We start from the raw sequence: 22045 nt of genomic DNA on the forward strand, positions 1-22045 counted from the left end.
ACTGTCAGATTGTATTCATGAAGCTTCTCCTTCTGATCATTTTCTCAAAGATTTATTCTATCTTTAGCATGTCAACATCCATCCTAGAGAAGAATTGTTCAGTCCTGTAAAGTGTACTGGGAGGCAAAGCTGCATTTTTTCTCATTCTCTGTCAGATACATTTCTCTGCATCTTCTCAGATGAATCATAAAGCAGTTTCTTAACTATTTGAGCAAAAACTACTGCTTTCCTCCTGTAAAATACTTCACAGAGTTTATGGTGACATCACCATCTATTTTAGAGGGACAATGTTAATGTTTTATTTATTGATGATTTTGTTTTTGTTTGTAATATTGTATCCTGCTTTTTGGCAAAATGTTGCACAAAGAAGTTCACAAAAAGTTAAACAATTACATTTTTTAAAGTTGCAATTAAAAGTAAACCATGAATTACATTTAAAACAGCAGTCAAGTTGAATCTACTACAAACCTTGCAGAAGGGCCAGGATTTTCCAGCCATCTTGAACAAGGCCAGGAACAATGCTTGCAGCAAGGGCATTCTAGAATTATGGCAAAACCAGAGAAAAAGCCCTCTTTCTGATCCTCATCAACCAAATATAAAATCGTGTTGGGCCCAAAGTACAGGGCTTGTTCTAAAAGCTGATCTAAAAGGTCTGGGAAGGTTCACATGAGATAAGATCCATAAACATGGTTCCCTGTGCTTACATGTCTTGACTCTCTTTATCATTCTGTGTGCCAGTGAAAGCTGGGCAAACCCTTTGAATAACTGGGAGCTGTATGCTGTGCGATGTACCATCACAAATAAGCTTTTCTGACTGGAAGATTTTGCAACTTCTATGCTGAAACCAACAAATCACTGCTTCCTCATATTTGTTAGTTGTTTGTTTTGCCAATTGTTTGTGGCTTGGCCGTTGTGCTTGTGCACAGATAGGAGAGGAGAAGTCACATTAAAGTCACAGCAACGTGATGGAGCACTTATGTGGATTTACTTTTTGCTTTAGAAAAATTCAGCAATCCCTGAAGAAGTAAATTAATTTGTTTACCCTTTGGGGGCAAAACGGATTTTCTCAACCACAATCAGGGAAAGAGTCAACCTAATCTGGCAAATTTTAAATTGTGCCATTGCTGGGAGCTTTAGTTTGATGTTGAAGAATTGTCTATTACCTATAGTAATTGCAAGTGCCCGATTTGCTTTTTGAGCAAAGGAAATGGAAACTCTTCATTGGTGTCTTATTGATATATTTTAGTTTATTCAGTCAGTCAGTAGGGATGTGTGAATCGATTTGTGGCCAAATTAATTCAACTTGAATTTGAATTCGAATCGAATGATTCAACCTTGAATTGAATCACCCTTGAGGGTATTGACCAGATTTGAGATTGAATCGAATCACTCTCGATTCAACTTGAATTAATTTGGTGATTCGAGCCTCCATTTTGTCTCCACAGTGGCAACCCTAAGAGCTTCTCTGCCTTCTCTGGTTGGTGACTTTTAAGGAATTTTTATGTATTATGTATTCTCGGTTTTGTTTTGTTTTTGTTCCCCCACCTTTTCCTTTATTGCAATAAGGTTACAATATATAAACATAATCAAGGATGAGAATAATACAGATAAATGTAACTCAAAAAGAAAGAAAGAAAAATCCCATAGCACAACTTAATAGGATGCAACCAACACAGGATAACGAGAAGAAAAAAAGGGATTAAAAAACAAACACCACTTTTCAGGATATTTGGCTTATGTTTCAAAGCACAAACAGTTCATTGAAGTTTGACCAAATAGCTAAGAATTCTAAGAAGAATAGCTAAAGTATATGGGCCCAATTGAGTTCCATATAAGAGTTGAGCAAGTGACTTGGCAGTAAGCGGGTTAATGGCCATGGGAAGGAAACTTCCTCCCTGAGTACAATAGAATCTTAAAATAGCCGTGGCACTTATTTGAGCCAATGAAGAAGCATATTTAACTTGCACAGTTTTCTTCCCATTGGCCTGGAAAACCACACATAAATATTTGAAACCTCTTACTTGCTCAGTAGGATGTTTGTCTATATGCCATTTAGAACTTTTTGGCCTGGTGGTAAAAAAACCCCAGAATTTTCATTTTAGAATAATTAATAACTAAATGATCTTCCTTGCAGTGTTGTGTAGGGGCCTTAATGGATCTCTTTAGGCCAATTTGGGTTTGCACTAAAATCATCACATTGTCTGCATACAATAAAATATATATGAATATTTCACTTAAGTTCCCAATGCAGTTTACAAATATATATATATATGTGTGTGTGTGTGTGTGTGTGTGTATATGTATGTGTATATATATATATATATATATATATATATATATATATATATATGTATATGTATATATATATATAGGTTCCCTGTCCCCAAAGAATTCATAAAAAAGAAATATAAGATAGACACCAGCAACAGGCACTAGAGAGATGCTGTGCTGGGGTGGATGGGGCTAGGGGTGTACATGAACCAAATAATGCAGTTCGGTTTGAATATGAATCTATTTGAACTGAACTGCGTTGTTCCGAAACAGTTCGGTCGAACTGATTGGCCATTTCATCGAATTATTTCAGGCAGTTTGGGCAGCCATTACTTGTAAAGGGGAATCTAGTGAGGATTGCCCTTTACAAGTACAGGGGATGGGGGGCCTTCAAAGTGTAAGGGACAGCCTGGTGGGTGTGGGGAGAAATGGGGAAAGGTGCTTACCCAAGAGGTGCAGCTGCCAGCACTGCCGCCCATCCTCCCAGCATGGCCCCCTGTGTGCTCCCCCTCCTTTACCAAACCACCACAGCGGCGGCTTAGTTCTGGCCTCCAAGCAGGTTGGAAGGCCATATGCATGGCATCCACTCATGCATGGAGGCCATTTGCGTGGCCATGCAAATTGTGTCCATGCATGCATGGAGGCTAGACCCAAGACACCACCAAGTCAGTGGCTTGGTAAAGGAGAGGTGAGCACGAGCACCCCCTCCACTGGGAGGGTGATTGGTGGCTCTGGCAATCACATTACCTGGTTAAGTACCTTTTCCCCTCTCTTGCTGCCCCTGGCCCAGTCACCTCTTTCCATGCCAAACTGGTTCACCCCAACCAGGCCTGGTTTGCTTTGATCACAGACTGAACTACCCCCAATTCAGTCTGCAATCAAGCCCCCGAACCGGCTCGGCACAAACCTTTAGTGCACACCCCTAGATAGGGCTAGTTGCTTTCCCCCCTGCTAAATAAAGAGAATCACCACTTTTAAAAGGTGCCTCTTTTTGCCTGCTCAGGGTCATGTAGTTCCAAACCCTGTAGCCACTTAATTAAAGAACTGATATAAATCTTAAACAAAAAGGTGCCAAAATACAGCCTTGCCTAATACCCTTTTGTGTAGAAATGGGATTAGACAGATGTCCCGCCAAATTGCACCTCACTTTGAGACTGGTTTTATTGTAGAATTTGGCTGACCACTTGCATGCCTGACCCTTGCCCTTCATGGCTTCATCTAGTAGGGAGGGAATTTTGAACTGGGTCCCGCAGGTTTTAAACATCTCATTGAGAGAGGGAGTGGTCCCAAATCCATTGAAGGAAGCTGCTATTCGACCACTCCTAAAGAAACCCAGTCTGGACCCTGAGGATGTAAACAACTATAGTCCTGTGGCAAGTATTGCATTCCTCGGCAAAGTGTTTGAGCGTGCAGTGGCTGACCAGCTCCAGACACTCTTGGAGGAAAGGAACTATATAGAGACTTTTCAATCAGGCTTCAGGCCCAGCTTTGGAATAGAAACTGCTTTGGCTGTCCTGTGGGATGACCTATGCAGAGAGAGAGAGAGACATGGGGAGAGCAACTGGCCCTATTCAGCCCCAGCACAGCATCCCTCCAGTGGCTGTTGCTAGCATCTATCTTATGTTTCTTTTTAGATTGTGAGCCTTTTGGAGACAGGGATCCATCTTTATTTTTTCTCTCTCTCTCTATTTCTCTTAAATGTACCTGTCACTAATCCCATGTGTGGCAGCTCTTGCAAGACAAGAGTTCTCAAGCAGCTCCAGGATAGCGGCAAGGATAGCGGCAAGGACAGGCAGACAGTGGCCAGGCCAGCCGGCCAGTGGGTGGAGATGGAAAGAGGTGGCCAGGCCGGCGGGCAGTGAGAGAAAGTGGTGGCCTGGCCGACCAGTGGGCAGTAAGGGAAAGTGGCAGCCAGGCCACCGGCTGGCAGGCGGGTGGTGAGGGGAAATGCCACTGGAAAGCGCCACGGGTGGAAGAAAGCGGACTGGGGCTGGTGGGGGGGTATGGAATGGGGCTGAAGGGAGGGGGGAGAAGGGATTGGGGCTGAAGACAAATTTCTGTATCAACCACTTTGGGAACTTTTGTTGAAAACTGGTATATATTTGTTGTCATCTGAACAGGTCCCCTGCTCAAGGCAATTCCGAGTCAGAACATCCCTAAGGGATAGCTGCCCAGCCTCTTCCTGAAGACCTCCAGTGGGGGAGTGCCCTCCTGCCCCAATGCAATTCATTCCATTGTCGGACTACTCTTATTGTTAAGTTTGCAACTAAAATCTGCTCTCCTGTAACACAAGTTCATTAGAGCTGAGTCAAAAGACGACAAGTCTTTGACTTCTTCTCTGTGACAGCCTGTCACTTCTTTTAATAGTGCTGTCAAGCCCACCCCCATCCTGGCTTCTCCAGGCTAAATATCCCCAGTTCCTTCAACCTTTTTTCATAGGAAAAGGTTGTTACTCACTCTGAACTCTGATGGATTATGCACATTACAAATCAAAACAAAGATGTTTTGTGCCATTTGGGTGACAAGATTTTAATGAAGAGTTCTTGGAAGCACTCGAGTAGCGTATCTGCTAGAGATGGCTTGAAAAGATACTGCCTGTGATTCACCAAATCTGCCCTCCATATCCATACAAACACCAATTCCCCCCCCCCCGATAATTTTGCTTTTTTCACCTGTCGTTCTCTGTGCCTGCTAAGCCTCTTTTTGAAACTAAGATAATTCTAGGAGATTGTAGGTTTCACTGCAGAATGTTGCTAATTGGAGGGGGAGGAAACATACTTATAATACTATTCAGAGAAAGGAGGACATGCTTGAGGTTCATTTAAGTGAATGATCACAAATGTATCTGTATCCTTCATATTCTGTTAATTTAAGTGATTTAATGCCTCCATCCCAAATCCATTTGCTTTGAAGTAAGTCTTGTTTAGTTCACTGGGATTTTTTCCTAGCAAGTATAGATTGCAGCTTTAAGCTACTTTCTTTAAAAAAGAAGAAGTCATCTATATTATATGGATATCACAGTAGCTGACATTCTCCTCATCTCTCCAGTGATGGAAGGAGGACGGTGGGTCCACGAGCCTTCAGCATTCCTGCACAGAAGGCTTCTTGTGCAGAAGGCAGGGCACGGAGTGGAGTGATTTTTGTGTCTCTCCCTTTGCTTCAAAAGCCCTGCCACTTATATAAATAGTTTCCTGAGGATCTCACAACCCAGTGAAACCTGTTCTCCACCTCTGTGCCCAGTCCACTGCACAAGAAGCCAGTGCGAGAGTGATGAAGGCTCCTTCTGGACCTGCAACTCTCCTTCCATTGCTGGAGAGCTGTGGAGAATGTCAGCTACTGATTTCAGTGAAGCATCTTTGTGTATGATTAGGATTAGATAATGTATCGATATGCAATTTTAGGAATTTGCTAAGGCACTTCAAATTTAATTTATTAATTTTATGAAAGCGCCTTTTTGATTTTGTTTTTATGATCCAAGTCTGACATGCTTTGTTCTCTAATTCATGCTGTGAATTTCCTAATAAGCTAAATTTCATAGTGGCATCCAGCTGTGTCTGTCTAGTGTCAACAAAATGATTGCTCTGTAAAAGTGACTTGGATATTGCTTGTTGGCTGGTATTCAAATGACAGAAATTATATGCAGGGATTTTTTTTTTTAAATTGTGTGCTCTGTGACCTGTTGTACTCATTTTTAAATGGATTTGAGATCACAGAACAGTCTGAGGTTTTGAAAAATAAATGGTGATTAATGGCTTCAGGTTTTTTTAAAAAATAAAATAAAATGAGAGAAGATTCAGATAGTGCTTGGCTCGGCTCTTCCCCTTCCTGGCAACTATAATTTGCTCCCTTGGGGAAAGCAAAAAGGAAGCTGGGCCCACCATCACATGAACACAGCCTTTGTTCTTCTGAGATGAAATAACAGGGAGGCAACTTAGGTGTAACAAACTGGCAGTGGCGGGGAGGGAGAGAGAGAGAGTGAAATTGTCAAGTCCACATTCACAAGATGGGTTCTCCACACTCCACACCCCCTCCTTCCAGGTCAAATTGTGAAGCTTTTAATGGCTATGTAATTATGTAGAACTGGTTGCATGCATTGGCCCTCAATCGTCTTTTACTTTCTTTCTTTCTTTCTTTCTTTCTTTATTTATTTATTTATTTAACATTTATATCCCGCTCTTCCTCCAAGGAGCCCAGAGCGGTGTACTACATACTTGAGTTTCTCTTTCACAACAACCCTGTGAAGTAGGTTAGGCTGAGAGAGAAGTGACTGGCCCAGAGTCACCCAGCTAGTTTTATGGCTGAATGGGGATTTGAACTCGGGTCTCCACTGTCCTAGTCCAGCACTCTAACCACTACACCACACTGGCTCTTTTCTCTTTGTCTTTGTAAAATGCAAAAGATAGTGAAGATTTCAAAACTTGTGCTTCTGGGTAAACAAGCTTGTGGTTTTGGGTGGGCAATAATGGCTTAACATAGGCATATAATTCCTTCCCCTCTTCCTTCTGTTCAGCTATTTGATATAGAGGCAACATTTAGCATATCTTTTGTTTTTTAAGAGTTCCTTTAAGTTCACAATTGCCAAGCAGTGCATCCCCGGCGTAAAGGATGAAAGACTGATCCTCTAAATGAGAGGTTCAACTCAACTGTTCAAGGAACACTTTGCTTCAGCAGAATTTGTCTGCCATTTTGCACTCTCACACGAGCATTCTTCACAATAAGTTATTTTAAACTGGATATTAGTTATTGAAAAGTGTATGCTTTCTATATAGTTTCATGAAGTTTAGTTAATATAGAGTTAAAGTAAAGCTAAAACCTAGGAAATAGAAAATTCAATACTGTATTTTCCAACAAAGTCAGCCATCTTTGACATCTTAATTCTGGCTTCTTAACATAAAGTATAAAACATGGAAGATCCTATTTATCATTTGTCAAATGTGTTTGCATTCCATATTATTTAGGCAGATAGTCCATCTTAATTGTGCAGATTTGTCAATTTCATAACATACATAATACAGAATGTATCACGTTATTAGTGTTACAATACATTGAACTTCCAATTACTAGATTTCTTGTGTTCAATTTGAAAAGTAGTTTTATGCTAACGAAATTCTGTTTAATTAAATTAATTTGTTTAGAGTGGCAAGCTCTGTATATTTTCCCCCTGCCTCATTATAGATATGGGACTGTGACTTTCCTAATTGGTAGGATGAGGTGTTAGTAAAGTATGCAAGTTGTTTTTAATCTACTTGAGTGAAGTTTGTCACTAGAGGAAAAATGATTGGTAGAACCATAATGTTTATAATGGATCAGTTCTATGATCCCTGTCATATTCTAGAGTAATGTAAGCAGTTGTATGTTAGTAATGCTCTGTTATATACTGGATTAGAAACTTATTGGAAGAGGAGTTAGGGTTGACTTCATGTTTGCACGGTTATCTGGAACATTAAATCGTTTAGTCTGTTTAAACTTTAGGTTCATTTCTGTGTCAGAGTCTAAGATTTCAAATACACAGACACTTTCTAGTTCCTTTCCCTCCCAAGAGTGCCACCTGTATTTATAGTAGGGTTGTATATGAAACAGATTTTATGTTTTGTTTCGAGCTCAAAATGAAACGCAAAATGCTTGAAATGTTTCATCAAAACAACAGGCAGCTGTTTTGATAAAACAAGCTCGAAATGCTTTGAGTGTTTTGTCCAAAGGGAACAATGAGAAACTTGAAACCCCATTGTTCTACATGGGTAGCTCCTGGGGACAGCAAAGCGGTTTGTTTGGTAGGGCATGATTGGTGCTATCTACCACCCAACCCACAAAAGAAATGGGCAAGCGGATGATATTTAACAAAATTTCCCCTCAAACCCTGGCCCATGACAACACTTGATCTTTATGTTAAGCTAACCAAAAGCAAACAGATGCCAAGCCAGTTGGAAGCCAGCAAGGGAAAAACCGTCCACCAAAATGGCGATCAAAACCAGAAATGTTTTGAGCTCAAAAACAGGGTTGTTTTGTTTAATGCTCAAAACAAGCCTTTCATCATAAGAGCTTATTTTAAAGGCTTGTTTTTAAGCTCGAAATACTCGAAATGGCCCGTTTCAGGCTTGAAACATTTTGCACATCCCTAGTTTCTAGCTTAATATACAACATGGTATGGACTAACCTGCAAACTGGAATACTGTCTTGGATCATGTAAGAATCCAACATGAACACTACATACATAGGAAACTATGTCAAAAGAAATGCAAGGTGACAATAAGGGAGTCAAAAAGAGAGTTTGAGGAACATTTATCTAAAATAATAAGGAGGAATAACCCCTGCTAGCTTGGCAAAGAGGCACCTTTTAATGTGGTGATTCTCTTCATTTAGCAGGGGGAGAGTAATTGGCCCTATCCACCCCCAGCACAGTACCTCCAGTGACTGTTGCTGGTGTCTATCTTATGTTTCTTTTTAGATTGTGAGCCCTCTGGGGACAGGGATCCATCTTATTTATTTATTTATTATTCCTCTGTGTAAACCGCCCTGAGCCATTTTTGGAAGGGCGGTATAGAAATCGAATAAACAAACAAACAAATAAAATATATTTAAATGCATCAGATGCAGGAAACCTGCTGGGGAGGTGGTTGGACCATTAGACAATGAGGGAGTGAAAGGGTTTATTGAGGAGGATATGGAGGTTGCAGAGAAGCGAAATGAGTTCTTTACATCCGTCTTCACAGCAGAGGATACTGAGCATGTACTGAAAAGCCTGGTTCCTGAACCAGGCTTTTCGGGGATGGAGGCTAAAGAACTGAGTCAGATACAAGTGACAAGAGATGATGTTCTAAACTGGCTCGAAAAATTGAAAACTAGCAAACTAGCCAGGGTCGGATGGCATATCCATCCAAGAGTCCTCAAAGAACTCAAATGTGAAATTGCTGACCTCCTTGCTAAAATATATAACTTATCCCTGCAATCAGGCTCTGTAGCGGAGGACTAGAAAGTAGCAAATGTAACACTGATTTTCAAAAACAGATCAAGGGGCGATCCAGGAAATTACAGGCTGGTTAGCTTAAGGTCCATTCCAGGCCAATTTATGGATAGCATCCTCAAGGATAAAATTGTAAAGCACATAAAAGAACAGGCCCTGCTGGGAGAGAACCAGCATGGCTTCTGTAAAGGTAAATCTTGACTTACGAACCTTTTGGAGTTCTTTGAGATTGTCAACAAGTGTGTGGATTAAGGTAATTCAGTTGACATAGTATATCTGAACTTCCAAAAAGCTTTCGAAAAAGATCCTTATCAAAGACTCCTGAGAAAACGTAGCAGTCATAGGATAAGGGGACAAGTACATGTGTGGATTGCTAACTGGACAGGAAAAGTCAGGAAACAGAGGATAGGTATAAATGGAGAGTTTTCACAATGGAGAGAAGTAAGAAGTGGGGTCCCCCAGGGATCTGTACTGCGACCGGTGCTTTTTAATTTATTCATAAATGATCTAGAAGTAGGGGTAAGCCGCGATGTGGCCAGATTTGCAGATGATACCAAACTCTTTAGGGTAGTAAAACCAGAACAGATTGTGAAGACGCTTCAAAAGGATGTCTCCAACCTGGGTGAGTGAGTGACAAAACAGCAAATGCTGTTCAATGTTGGCAAGTGTAAAGTGATGCACATTGGGACGAAAAACCCCAACTTCAAGTATACGCTGATGGGATCTAAGCTGTTGGTGACTGACCAAGAGAGGGATCTTGGGGTTGTGGTGGACAGCTCATTGAAAGTATCAACTCAGTGTGCAGCAGCTGTGAAAAAGGCCAATTCCATGCTAGGGATCATTAGGAAGGGGATTGAAAATAAAACTGCTAATATTAGAATGCCCTTATACAAAGCTATGGTCTAGCCACACCATACTGCATACAGTTCTGGTCACCACATCTAAAAAAGGTCATTGTAGAACTGGAAAAGGTGCAGAAGAGGGCAACCAAGATGGTCAGGGGCCTAGAGCACCTTTCTTATGAGGCAAGGCTACAACACATGGGGCTATTTAGTTTAGAAAAAAGATGACTGCGAGGAGACATGATAGAGGTCTATAAAATCATGCATGGTGTGGAGAAAGTGGACAGAGAGAAATTCTTCTCCCTCTCACTTAACACTAGAACCAGGTGTTAACACTAGAACCAGGTGTCATCCCATGAAATTTATTGCCAGGAAATTTAGGACCATCAAACAGAAGTACTTTTTCACACAATGCATAATCAACTTCTGGAATTCTCTGCCACAAGATGTGGTGACAGCTAACAACCTGGATGGTTTTAAGAGGGGTTTGGATAACTTCATGGAGGAGAGGTCTATCAATGGCTACTAGTCAGAGGGCTATAGGCCACCACCAGCCTCAAAGGCAGGATGCCTCTGCATACCAATTGCAGGGGGGTAACAGCAGGAGAGAGGGCTGTAGGCTTCCAGTGGCATCTGGTGGGCCATGTGTGAAACAGGATGCTGGACTAGATGGGCATTGGGCCTGATCCAGCAGGGCTGTTCTTATTTATGTTCTTATATGCCAGAGGATCACATTTCCTATTATTTTTGAACCAGTCTGGTTCAGACACTTTTGATTCTTCTAGAAAGTTCATGCACACAAGTTTGAAGTTCAAGGCTGTAGTCTGGTTACTCCATGCATGATTTTATACACATTGGGTATCTGTTCTTTTCTATTCATGCTCTTTATGCAAAGGGAAAAATCTGTGTATACAGGTAAAGCTTCTATTTCGAGACGTGTGTGGGGATTTGTGATTCGGCTTCATCAGCACTTAGTTCAAATCAGGCTGGTAAACTCTAACTTCTGTTGAACTCATTGATATATTGTACTTCATTTTATTTATTTCAGTCATTTCGTTATATCATTTTTTGAAGTGAGCAGCTTATGCTTGTTTCAGCTGAGGAAAATAATGTTATTTTGTAGCATATCACTGCCTTTGCTATATTCATATGTATGTGTTACACTTCCAAATGACCTCCTTTCTGTATTTGTGCAATCCTCTTCCCCCACGTTCCTTTTGTTTCCACATACTGTGCAGCTAAAATGTATGAATTAGTTCAGTGTGTACAGTGCTTTAAAAGATTTTATTTTTGTGTATTTTGAAATGTATTTATTACTGAAAAGCCTACAATTATTTTTTTTAAAGAAATATTGGAATAAATGCATATTATATATTGGTATTACTGTGAAAATGTGTGTGTGGAAAGCAATCCAACATTTTCTTTTGTGAATTGTGTTTACAGGGTGCAGCCTTAATTCGAATGCTGGCTAATTTTATGGGTCACTCAGTGTTTCAGATGGGCCTACAAGTATGTAGAAAACATTCTTTCTTTTTTTGTGCTTGTGTTTGCATTTGTGCGTGTGTGTTTATTTCATAATTTCTGTCAGATTTTTGAAATACTAATTTTTGCACTATCAACCCATATTTACGTCTGGGTTTAACAGGGGGAAAAACAGGTTATGTTACATAGAAGTTGGTGTCACTCATGAAAATGAAGATGGTATGTGCAATTTTCAAAGTGTCAACAGGCTGCTGTTTTAACTATGATACAGTTTTGCACCGATCATGAAAGCATATCTTTTTGGGAGAAGTAACAATTTAGCTATTCTTCAGTGATGAAGGGAAAAAGCAGTTTCAGGATAATTTCAGTTGGATTTTTATTTTAACAAATGCAACATGAATATAACTGTCTTGCAAAAACTGTGTTTTAGAAATTATCATATTAAGAAATATTTTTCCCTCATCAGAACCCTTGTGCTTTAATTTTACATTAACATGATTTTTTCCATTGCCTTAAAGATGTTTTGAAAACTCATTTTGCCATGTACAAAGATTTTAATAACCAGCACATCTGGATGAGAAGTGAGAAATTTTGAATGGAGAGAAATTTACTTTGCTCTTTGCCAAGGATAAACTCTTTTCAGCAATAATTCCAAGTAAATTAATGTTTCTAAAACAATTTAAAAACAAACAAACCAAAGTAGGAAGACAATGCAACTCCCTATATTCCTTTGAAATCTGTTTAAGTAAATCATGTAACAGGCAGCTGTGATTGATGAATTATGTATGATGCAGTCTGTTACTTAGAGGTGTCCTTTAAAGTAAATTGATGTTCACCTGAAATACAATTATGCTAAGATGGAAAGAGCAATCAATCTTATCTGTTCTTAGTAAGCTTTTCATTCTGAAATTTAAATAAACTACATCTGGGATCAGGTCATATTTTAGCACACTAATTCTATCTCCAACCCACTAGGCTTGAAGGTAAAATATTAAACAGAAGTTAAAGAAACATTTATTTTTATGTGTGTGCCATTAAATGTATTTAACAGTGAGAGAAATAATGTTAGAAAACTGTTTTTCTTTTAAAAAAACTTAGAAGGACTTTGGTAAGTTTGGAAATAAAGGAGTAAATACAACTACAAAACTTCTGGTTTTCTTCTATTTTCTGAGTTATTTCTACGTATAGATCTTGAACAGCATCTAAATTAAATCATGATGAAGTCCCATTGAAATTAATGAGATTATGACTAATTAATTAAAGTCCCATTGAAATCCATCTGACTAATCTGTCTCGTGGATTTCAGTGATGCTTAGTCATGATCAGTGCTGGTGTTGTCCCATATTTTGTAGTTATACTTCATGTAGAAAAACATATCTACCAGAAATGTGCAGAAATTAAAAATTGGCTGATATAGCATAGGGCAATGCAGGTAATTCTAAACTGCTCAAACCGCTGTGTCAGTGCCTGAACAGTTGCAGATCAGGGCTTGTCTGCTATTATTTAAAATCAGCTGGCCTAGGTGCAGAGCATCTGTGCCTCTAGTTCTCCCTCATTGTTGGCCCCCCTCCCTCATTCTCAGCCCTCCCCCCTCCACTTCCCTCTTCTCCCCTCCAATTTTTTTTCCTCTCTGGCCAGCCACCTGGCCAGCTACTTCCCCCCTGCCACCTCTGCTTTCTCTCCCCCGCCGTTGCTTTTGCTTTCTCCCCCACTCCACAGCCACTGTCGCTTTCTCACCTCCCCCACTACCGCTGCTTTCTCTCCCAGCCTGCCTGCCTGCCCATTCTCTGTCATGTCCATTGGTCTTATGTTCCCCACTGCTGTCGCTTTCCTCTCCCCCTCCCCTCACTCATGAACTCTCGCGAGAGCTGCCACACATGAGATTAGTGACGGGTACGTCTAAGATAATTATATAGATAAATTCTGCAATTGTACTTATGTGGTACTACATCCATTATTTTGCAATGCACATAGCATTGCAGAAGTGATTGTGCACTTCTAAGTAGTAGAGGACAAGGCCATGGGCATTGCTTTAAACATCCACAATGGCATGGATGGTTTAAAATGAACCATCTTGTCTTGTGCAACATGTAGCCATTGAATTTAACATAATTCCCAGCAGAAGACAATTGCATTTAGCTGTAATTGGAAGTTACTACAGAACGTCTATGGAAGTACTGTGTGTCTGAAATATAGAGATTAAGAGCTAGTGTGTTATTGAGGAAATGAAAGTGTTGCACTAAGGAGACCTAGATTCAAATTTCCATTTAACTACAATCTTACTGGATAGACTTGGGCAAGTAAATGGTGTGGTTCAGTTGTTATCTGGAACCACCATTAAAGAGTGGTGTACAGATGTAATCTGGAATCACCATTCAACAGTGGTTTCATATAACATCTCCAAACTTTGGCCTCATGCACTCCCCCCAACTTATTGTGAAACAAGAGGAGGTGGTTCTTCTTCCAATTGTGGTTTAAAACAACCCAGCATTCACTATGATGTCTGACCAGGGAAATCCTGCTTGTCTTAACCAGAGTTTGAAAGCAAGCCAGAATATGAAACTGATATCTCAGCATGTGAAAGGGGAGTGGGGATATGTGCAAGCTGAGCCTTGGGGATGTCACACAGAACCATGGTTTTATCATGATTCTATATAATATGTGAAGCAAGCCAATATTTCATTGTTTATGTGAAGATAAAATGTGATAATCCAATGTATGCCATCTTTAGCTCCTTGGGAAGTGTGGGATGACTCAGAGACAGATGCTGAGCAGGCAGAACCAGACATGGATCTTGACACCAGAGCAGAATCTAAGAGAGTCCAAGAGCTGGAGTGTTCTGAGACAGTTTCCAAGGCCCTTGAGAGTAGCATTCTCAGAACCTGAGCTAACTAAAGAGCCAGCTTTCTTAAACAATCACCCACTACCCTTGGCAATACAACCAGCATGTAATGTTATAGAACCAGCAGGAATAGAATGTTAGAACCAGTAGGAAACTCAGTAGAAGCAGACAGAGCAGAGGAGAAGTGCCAGACTCTAGAAGGCTGCCCCTTTAAGGCCTCCACTCTCTAGACAGGGAAGTGGAGCCCAGGAGGGGTGGTTTAGGATCAGAGGTACTTAAGGGCTCAGTCTGCCTCTGATTAGTGTCAAATCAATTTACTCCTGTGGACAAGCCTTGTCTTGTGGGCATCTTGTACAGGACAATGATAAATAGATACTCTTCTTGTTTTATGTGAATGGTGCTCCCTATCATATATACATATGCATATCTGTAATACCCATTTCTGATAGCATGTTTTAAAGGAATCAGGCCAGCACATTAAAATAAAAGACCTGCAAACTTTGGCATGATTAGCATTCTTCCAAACCACTCTTATGTCACTGTCAAACAAAGTGAAAGGTCTAGGGGAAAAATTAGTTTTCTCTCCTTTTCTGTCTCCTCTCGTTTTCTGTCTCATCTCCATCACTCATATGTAATCTCCATATTGTTAAGTTGTTTTAATTTGTGCTAATATCCCACTTAAATATACTCCTGTGAATTTCACTCTCAGTGTATTTGCATGGTTTTCTGAATCAGTAAGAAAATGATATTGTTGCAGAATTTGAGGAGTTTTTCAGTTTAAATCCCTACACACACACAAAAACACTATTGTCTGTGATTTAGTGCTGATTCAGAATTCCCCTTTTGCTACCATATTCTGTCGTGTCTAAAATACCTAAAATGCCTCCCATTTTCTCCATTTCCTCCCATTTTCTATCCTATATTTGAAATGCACCTCCCATTTTCTCCTCCATATTCTCAGGTGATGAGTATGGTGGGCCAATTTTGGCAATTTCTTAGGTTTGAGAATTTTTTTAAAACAACAACAAAAACACCTCTCAGTTTTTATTTTATTGACAGCTGCCATTTCCCCCCATAACCTCCCTCAGAATGATACTTCATCATGACTACTGCTGCCCCCTCCATCTTTCAGAGGCACAATGTAAACTCTATTTAAAAAAACTACACTTGCTGTTGCTGTCGCCACCACCACACCAAACATCACTGTGATAGGCCACCACCGTGACAGTTTTTAAGATACTTTGCAATATTTTATTCCCCTCAGAAAGTCTTATTTCATACACCTGGCACCATAGCTCAGTGGTAGATCATCTGCTTTGCATGCAAAAGGTTACATGTCAAACCCCTGGCATCTCAAGGCAGGTGTGAGAGAGACGCCTGCCTGAAACCTTGGAGAGTTCCTGCCAGTCAATGTTGACAATAAAGTCATCCCTTGCCAACCGTGGGTTTCCCAATCGTCGTTTTGAATGTCCACGACCGGGAAATTGTGGTAGGTCTCACCAACCATGACCTGAGTATCTGTGATTTGGTGATTTTTTTGTGATTTGGGGGATTGGGGAGGGGGTCAGGGGTCATTTTCAGGGGTCCACTTCATTCCTCTTACTCACTCCTGGTGATCTGGGGGGATTTTTTCTAAATTTTTTTACTGTATTTTGCATTCCATTTGCGACCGCAATTTCCCTAACCCCCTGTTTGCATTAATTTCCATGGCTTGTTTACCACAAATTCACCAACCATGAGGTTTTCCCCAGAATGGAACCCTTATGGTTGGCACGGGATGATTGTACTGAGTTAGATGGATCCATGGTTTGATTCGGTCTAAGGCACCTTCTTTGTGTTCCTATCCCCAAACCTCTCAGTGACTTCAAAATTTGCTTCAACTGGTCCTAAGAGAACTTTTGGATGAGCTCTAGTTTAAACGTGCTGGTTGAATATCAGTGTGGAAGATCAAATGTACTTTGGGAGGGCTCTGTTTAAAAGACGTCTTCTGTCATCTTCAGTCCTTCTATGATGCCCTCTAGCTATGAGTCCATTTGCTTTTATTATCATGCTTGGTTTGATTATTCTTACACCAATGTGTATTCCTGTGAATTTGTCTATATTACATTTCATTTGCATTTGGCAGCTCATTGATCATACAGATCTGTATCCTTTTGAACTCAGTTGCTGCTATATTTGTGTTCATCACTCACTTTGATTTAGTGTATCATCAGCAGTTTGCATTAGTTTACTGTGGGATCTCCTGTCTCTGTGATAAATTAACACCTTTTGTACTTTATGTTGTACTGTATACATCATGCCAAGGACCTTTTATCCACTCTGCTAGACAGACATTTTAAAGCCTTGGAACTGAGAGGCCCTTTAAATGTTAACTTAGCTGCTTTTCAATGGACAGTTCCCAAGTGGCTCTGCTAATGTTTAATTGACACAACCATATAGGTGGATGTTGACCACATGGGTCTTTTCCACAGAATTAGCATAGATGAGTATCAGTGTTAAGGATCAGCATAATAGGCTACAGCTTATATGTGTGGATCAATTAAATGTTACCCGTACTGCATGCATGGGAGCCATTTGCGGAAAAGTTGTTCTCACATGGCAAGCGTAATATATAAAGAGTCCCAGAGTGATTATTGTCTTAGAACTACAGGTTGAGTATCTCTTATTCGAACTGCTTGGGACCAAGAAGTGTTCTGGATTATGGACTTTTCCAGATTTTGGAATATTTGCATACTGTAATGAGATATCTTGGGCATGGGATCCAAGTCTAAACAACAGCTTTACTTTCTGTGCTATAGACAAACAGAAATGCTTCCTCTTTTTCTTATCACTGTTACCCATAGGAGTATCTGCAGGCCTTTTTGACATTTTTGACAATACATTGTACTGTACCTTTGCAAAACAGAACAGGTACCAACAGAGCACCAAAACAGACGCCAACAGAGCAGGCACCAAACTGAGCAAGGAATGGAGGAGGGGGGCTTTCCCCTATCATCCCACCCTCACTCATCCCCCTCTGCTCCTTTCCCTTCCTGTCCTTGATTTACACTTCGGCAGCAGCAGCGACTGCTGCTCCAGCTGCCAGGCTTGTTCTCCCCTGCTCACCTTCGTCCTTAGTGCCAAAGCGAGTGTGTGAGCTGAGGACTTTTGTTTTTCATTTAGTTAGGAGGCGCTCAGCCACAACGTGTTGGTGCTGCAGGCGCACACCATGGTGGTTTCTGGATTTTGGAGCATTCTGGATTTCAGATGTCTGGATTAGGGATACTCAATCTGTAATAGGTCAAATATTTCAGTGAGAGATCTGAGAAAATTTGTGATGCAGTTTGTTACAGAACCAAAATTCCAGTTTTCATTCTACTTTTACCTGGCATTTGATGCTTTTTTTTTTGTATCATTCATTTCTCCTAACCAAATTGTTTTATATGTCTGATGAACAGCAAAGTTCATCTTTTCCCCCATACACAGAGGAGGTGGGCACTCACTGAGATGTAGGGCTAAGATACATGACTTTTGTTTTCTCAAATCTAAGAGGCTCCAAAGGGGGGGGAATATTTTCATTATGCCTCATGAATGGGAACTACTCTCATTTGATTGGTAATGCATTGTGCTCTTTATCTTTCAAAATATCTTCTTTTTGCAGCTTTAGCAAATATACCTTTCCTATCTAAAAAGCAAGTTTTAAAAAAAGTCTCCAGGATCTGCTTTAAAAAGTATTTGATATTTTAGATTGGTGTTCCCAAATGTTTTGTATCAAGTTCACCTTCAGAAATACAGAGCCTAAGCTTATGCATTTACTCAGAAGTAAATCCCACTGAATTCAGGAGAGTTTGCTCCCAGGAGTGCAGCCTAAGATTCCGATGATTCTCTTTTTTCTAATGGGAGTGAAAACTTACCATTTCACCAAGCACAGCTCCATCCAGTCAGGTCTTCTGAGGTTGTCAGTGTCTGCCCCATCCATGTACTTTCCCAGCATGTTTATGTTCTTGCAGGAGGACCAGGCAGATGCTTCTCCAAACTGTCCCCATAAATTCATTCTTTAGATTAGAGGTTCCCAACTTGCAGTACTCCAGGTGTTACTCAAGTACAACTCCCATCATCCCCAGCCATAATAAATTATAGCTGGTGATGATGGGAGTTGTAGTTCAGTAGCATCTGGAGTACCACAGGTTGAGAATCTCTGCTTTAGATCATGTAGCAAGTGGGGAAAAATCATTGTCAGGCATAGAAAAATTGAAGTTTGTACTTCTCTATTTCTTTTTCTTGGAAGCCACTGCTTGGAGCCTTATTATTTAACATATTTTTATACCACCAAAAACTCATGTCTCTGGGCAATTCACAACAAAGCAAACAAAACAGAAAAAGTTAAAACACTACAACAATTCAAACCTTAAAACATTTTAAGCAATGTTAAAACTATTAAAACAATATTTAGTTAAAAGCCTGGGTGAATAGATGTGTCTTTAAAGACTTTTTTAAAGCTGTCAGAGATGGGGAGGCTCTTATTTCAGCAGGGAGTGTGTTCCAAACTTTGGGGCAGCAGTGGAGAAGGCCCGTCCCCGAGTAGCCACCAAACTAGCCGGTGGCAACTGCAGATGGACTTCTCCTGATGATCTCAATGGGTGGTGGGGTTCATGACAAAGAAGATGTTCTCTTAAATACCCAGGGCCCAAGCCGTTTAGGGCTTTATAGGTTATAACCAGCACCTTGTATTTTGCCCGGAAACTTATCGGCAGCCAGTGTAGATATTTCAAAAAGGGACTAATATGGTCTCTCCTAGATGACCCAGAGACCAACCTGGCTGCCACATTGTGTACCAATTGTAATTTGTGGACTACACACAAGGGCAGCCCCACATAGAGTGCATTGCAGTAATCCAGTCTGGAGGTAACCAGCATATGTACTATGTAACCAGCATATGTAGAATGAGCCCCTGGTGATGCAGTGGTAAAACTGCCGCCCTGTAACCAGAAGGTTGCAAGTTCGATCCTGACCAAGGGCTCAAGGTTGACTCAGCCTTCCATCCTTCCGAGGTCGGTAAAATGAGTACCCAGAATGTTGGGGGGCAATATGCTAAATCATTGTAAACTGCTTAGAGAGCTTCCAGCTATAAAGCGGTATATAAATGTAAGTGCTATTGCTATAGCTATTGCTACTGTTCTGAGGTCATTTATCTCAAGAAACGATGCAGCTGGTGTATCAACCGAAGCTTACAGAAACAACCTCTGGCCACTGCCTCAGCCTGGGACACTAGGGAGAGTTTTGTGTCCAGAAGCACCCCCAGACTGTGTACCTGTTCCTTCCGGGGAAGTGTGACCCCATCCAGAACAGGAAGATCAAAATCATCTCCTGCGTTCCGACCCTGCACATTGAGTACCTCTGTCTTACCTGGATTTATTCTCAGTTTGTTATCCTTCATCCAGCCCATTACCACCTCCAGGCAGGCATTTAGAGAGGTTATGCCCTCTTCCAATGAGGTTGACATGGAGAAATAGATTTGGGTGTCATCAACATACTGATAACACCCTGCACCAAAACTCTTGATGGTTTCATGTAGATGTTAAACCACATTGGAGACAATACGGAGCCCTGAGGGACACCATACAAAAGTTCAGATTTTGTAGAACAACAGTCTCCAAGGGACATCATCTGGAATCTGCCTGTGAGGTAGGAGCGGAACCCTCGCAAAGCAGTGCCTCCCACTCCCAACACTCTTAGACGTTCCAGAAGGATACCATGGTTTATAGTATCAAAAGCCACCGAGAGGTCCAAAAGGACCAATATAATCACACTTCTGTCAATCCCCAATTGGAGATCATCCATCAGGTTCACCAAGGCAGTTTACATCCCATAGCCCACCCGAAAGCCAGTTTGAAATGGGTCTAGATAATCAGTTTCCTCTGTCTGGAGCTGGGAGGCTACCACCCTCTCAATTACCTTGCCCAGCCATGGAAGGTTGGAGACAGGCCTGTAGTTGCTCAACTCTGAGGGATCCAAGGTAGGCTCCTTCGATCTGAGGTAGACTCCTTCAGAAGTAGTCTAATGACTGCCTCCTTAAGACAAGGAGGCATCCTGCCTTCCCTCAGAGAAGCATTTATAATCTCTACCAGGCCTTCTACATCATCCCCTCTGCCAGATAGTATTAGCCATGTCAGGTAAGGATCAAGAGAACAGATGGTAGGTTGCACCATTCCAATCAGCTTGTCCACATCCTCAGGAGTGATCCAATTTAACCACACAAGAGGAGTCACAGGACACCTCCACATCAGACACTGAAGTAATTGTGGAGATGGACTCTAAGTCGGCCCGAATTTGAGAGATTTCCCCCCAAAGAATTCATTAAACACATCACAGCAGGTAATTTATGGTTCCAGATTCTGTTTCAAGGGAGGAGGGGCACATACCAGCCCTCCCACAACCCTAAACAACTCCATCAGATGTGAACTTGTGGATGCAATATGGGCAGAAAATAATTGCTTCTTTGCTGCATGTATCGCCTGAGCATAGATCTTCAAATGCGCTTTATGTTGTAATCTGTCAGATTCGAGTCATCTTCCTCCACTTGCACTCCAGTTGTCTATATCGCCACTTCAGCCCTCATAGTTCTTCTGTACACCAAGGGGCCAATTTCGAAGTGGGTCAGAGAGGATGCTTAGGAGCAATCATATCTACTGCCCCGGTGAGTTTGCTGTTCCAGTTCTTCACCAGGGCATCAACAGGATTGCCATCAGAGCCAACACTAAATCCCTCTAAGGCTTCTTGAAATCCTATTGGATCCAATAACCTTCTTGGGCGGACCATCCTAATAGGCCCTTCAGCCCTGCGATGGTGGGAAATGATTGCAAGTCCAACCTTAACCAGATGGTGGTCCGTCCATTATAATGGGGAAACCTCAGGAGTACCCACCCATGGAACACTACCCTGATCAGAGTTAAAGATCAAATCAAGTGTGTGATCAGCAATGTGTGTCTGTCCTGAGACCATTTGGGATAGGCCCATAGTTGTCATGGCCACTATGGACTCCTGAGCTGCCCCGGACAAATTGGTCCCAAAACAAACATTGAAGTTCCCCACCACCACAAGCCTGGGGGACTCCAACATCAAGTCCAAATCCACGTCAGTTAGCTCAGTTTGGGACTCTGTTGAGCTGTAGGGTGATTGGTACACAAACGGAAGTCCCGGTCTATCCCTGGCCCCCATACTTAAGTACACATATTCAATATGGTTTGACACTTTAACAGGGATCCTGGTAAGGGAGATGCTATTCTTATAGACCACAGCCACTCCACATCCCCGCCCATGGTCCCTCACCCGCTCCTCAACAGAGTACAGTGGAGAGAGAAGCTGGGACCAGACTGGGCCACCAGCCTCCCCCAACCAAGTCTCCATAATACATACCAGGTCAGCGCCTTCATCCAGAATCAGATCATGGATGGTTTCTGATTTGTTTTGGACTGACCTGGCATTACAGAGGAGCAAGGTGAGGTTCCAAGGATGGTCGGCACTGCTCCCCAAGGTCAAAGAGCTGGCAGGACATCCGGAAGAAGAAACAGCTATTAGATTTCCAATTCCCCTTCCCCTGTAACCGGCTGCTGGCCTGCCAATGTTACTTCTTCTGTTCCCCACTACCACCAGAACTGCCACCCCATA

At 41.5% G+C, this 22045-nt stretch overlaps 1 protein-coding gene across 2 annotated transcripts in view; it reads left to right on the top strand.

Annotated features, from left to right (window-relative positions):
- Positions 1–22045, top strand: part of TRHDE (thyrotropin releasing hormone degrading enzyme) — a 416582-nt gene that overhangs the window by 232932 nt on the left and 161605 nt on the right. The window contains exon 7 of one of the 2 annotated variants that reach the window (XM_053255844.1): positions 11518–11583. The exons of the other annotated variant lie outside the window; for it this stretch is intronic. Coding sequence (XP_053111819.1) covers positions 11518–11583 — 66 coding nt within the window. The remainder of the gene's footprint in view (positions 1–11517; positions 11584–22045) is intronic. 2 annotated transcript variants of the gene reach the window in all.

This window comes from Hemicordylus capensis, chromosome 5 (genome assembly GCF_027244095.1).
Source record: "Hemicordylus capensis ecotype Gifberg chromosome 5, rHemCap1.1.pri, whole genome shotgun sequence".
NCBI lineage: Eukaryota > Metazoa > Chordata > Lepidosauria > Squamata > Cordylidae > Hemicordylus > Hemicordylus capensis.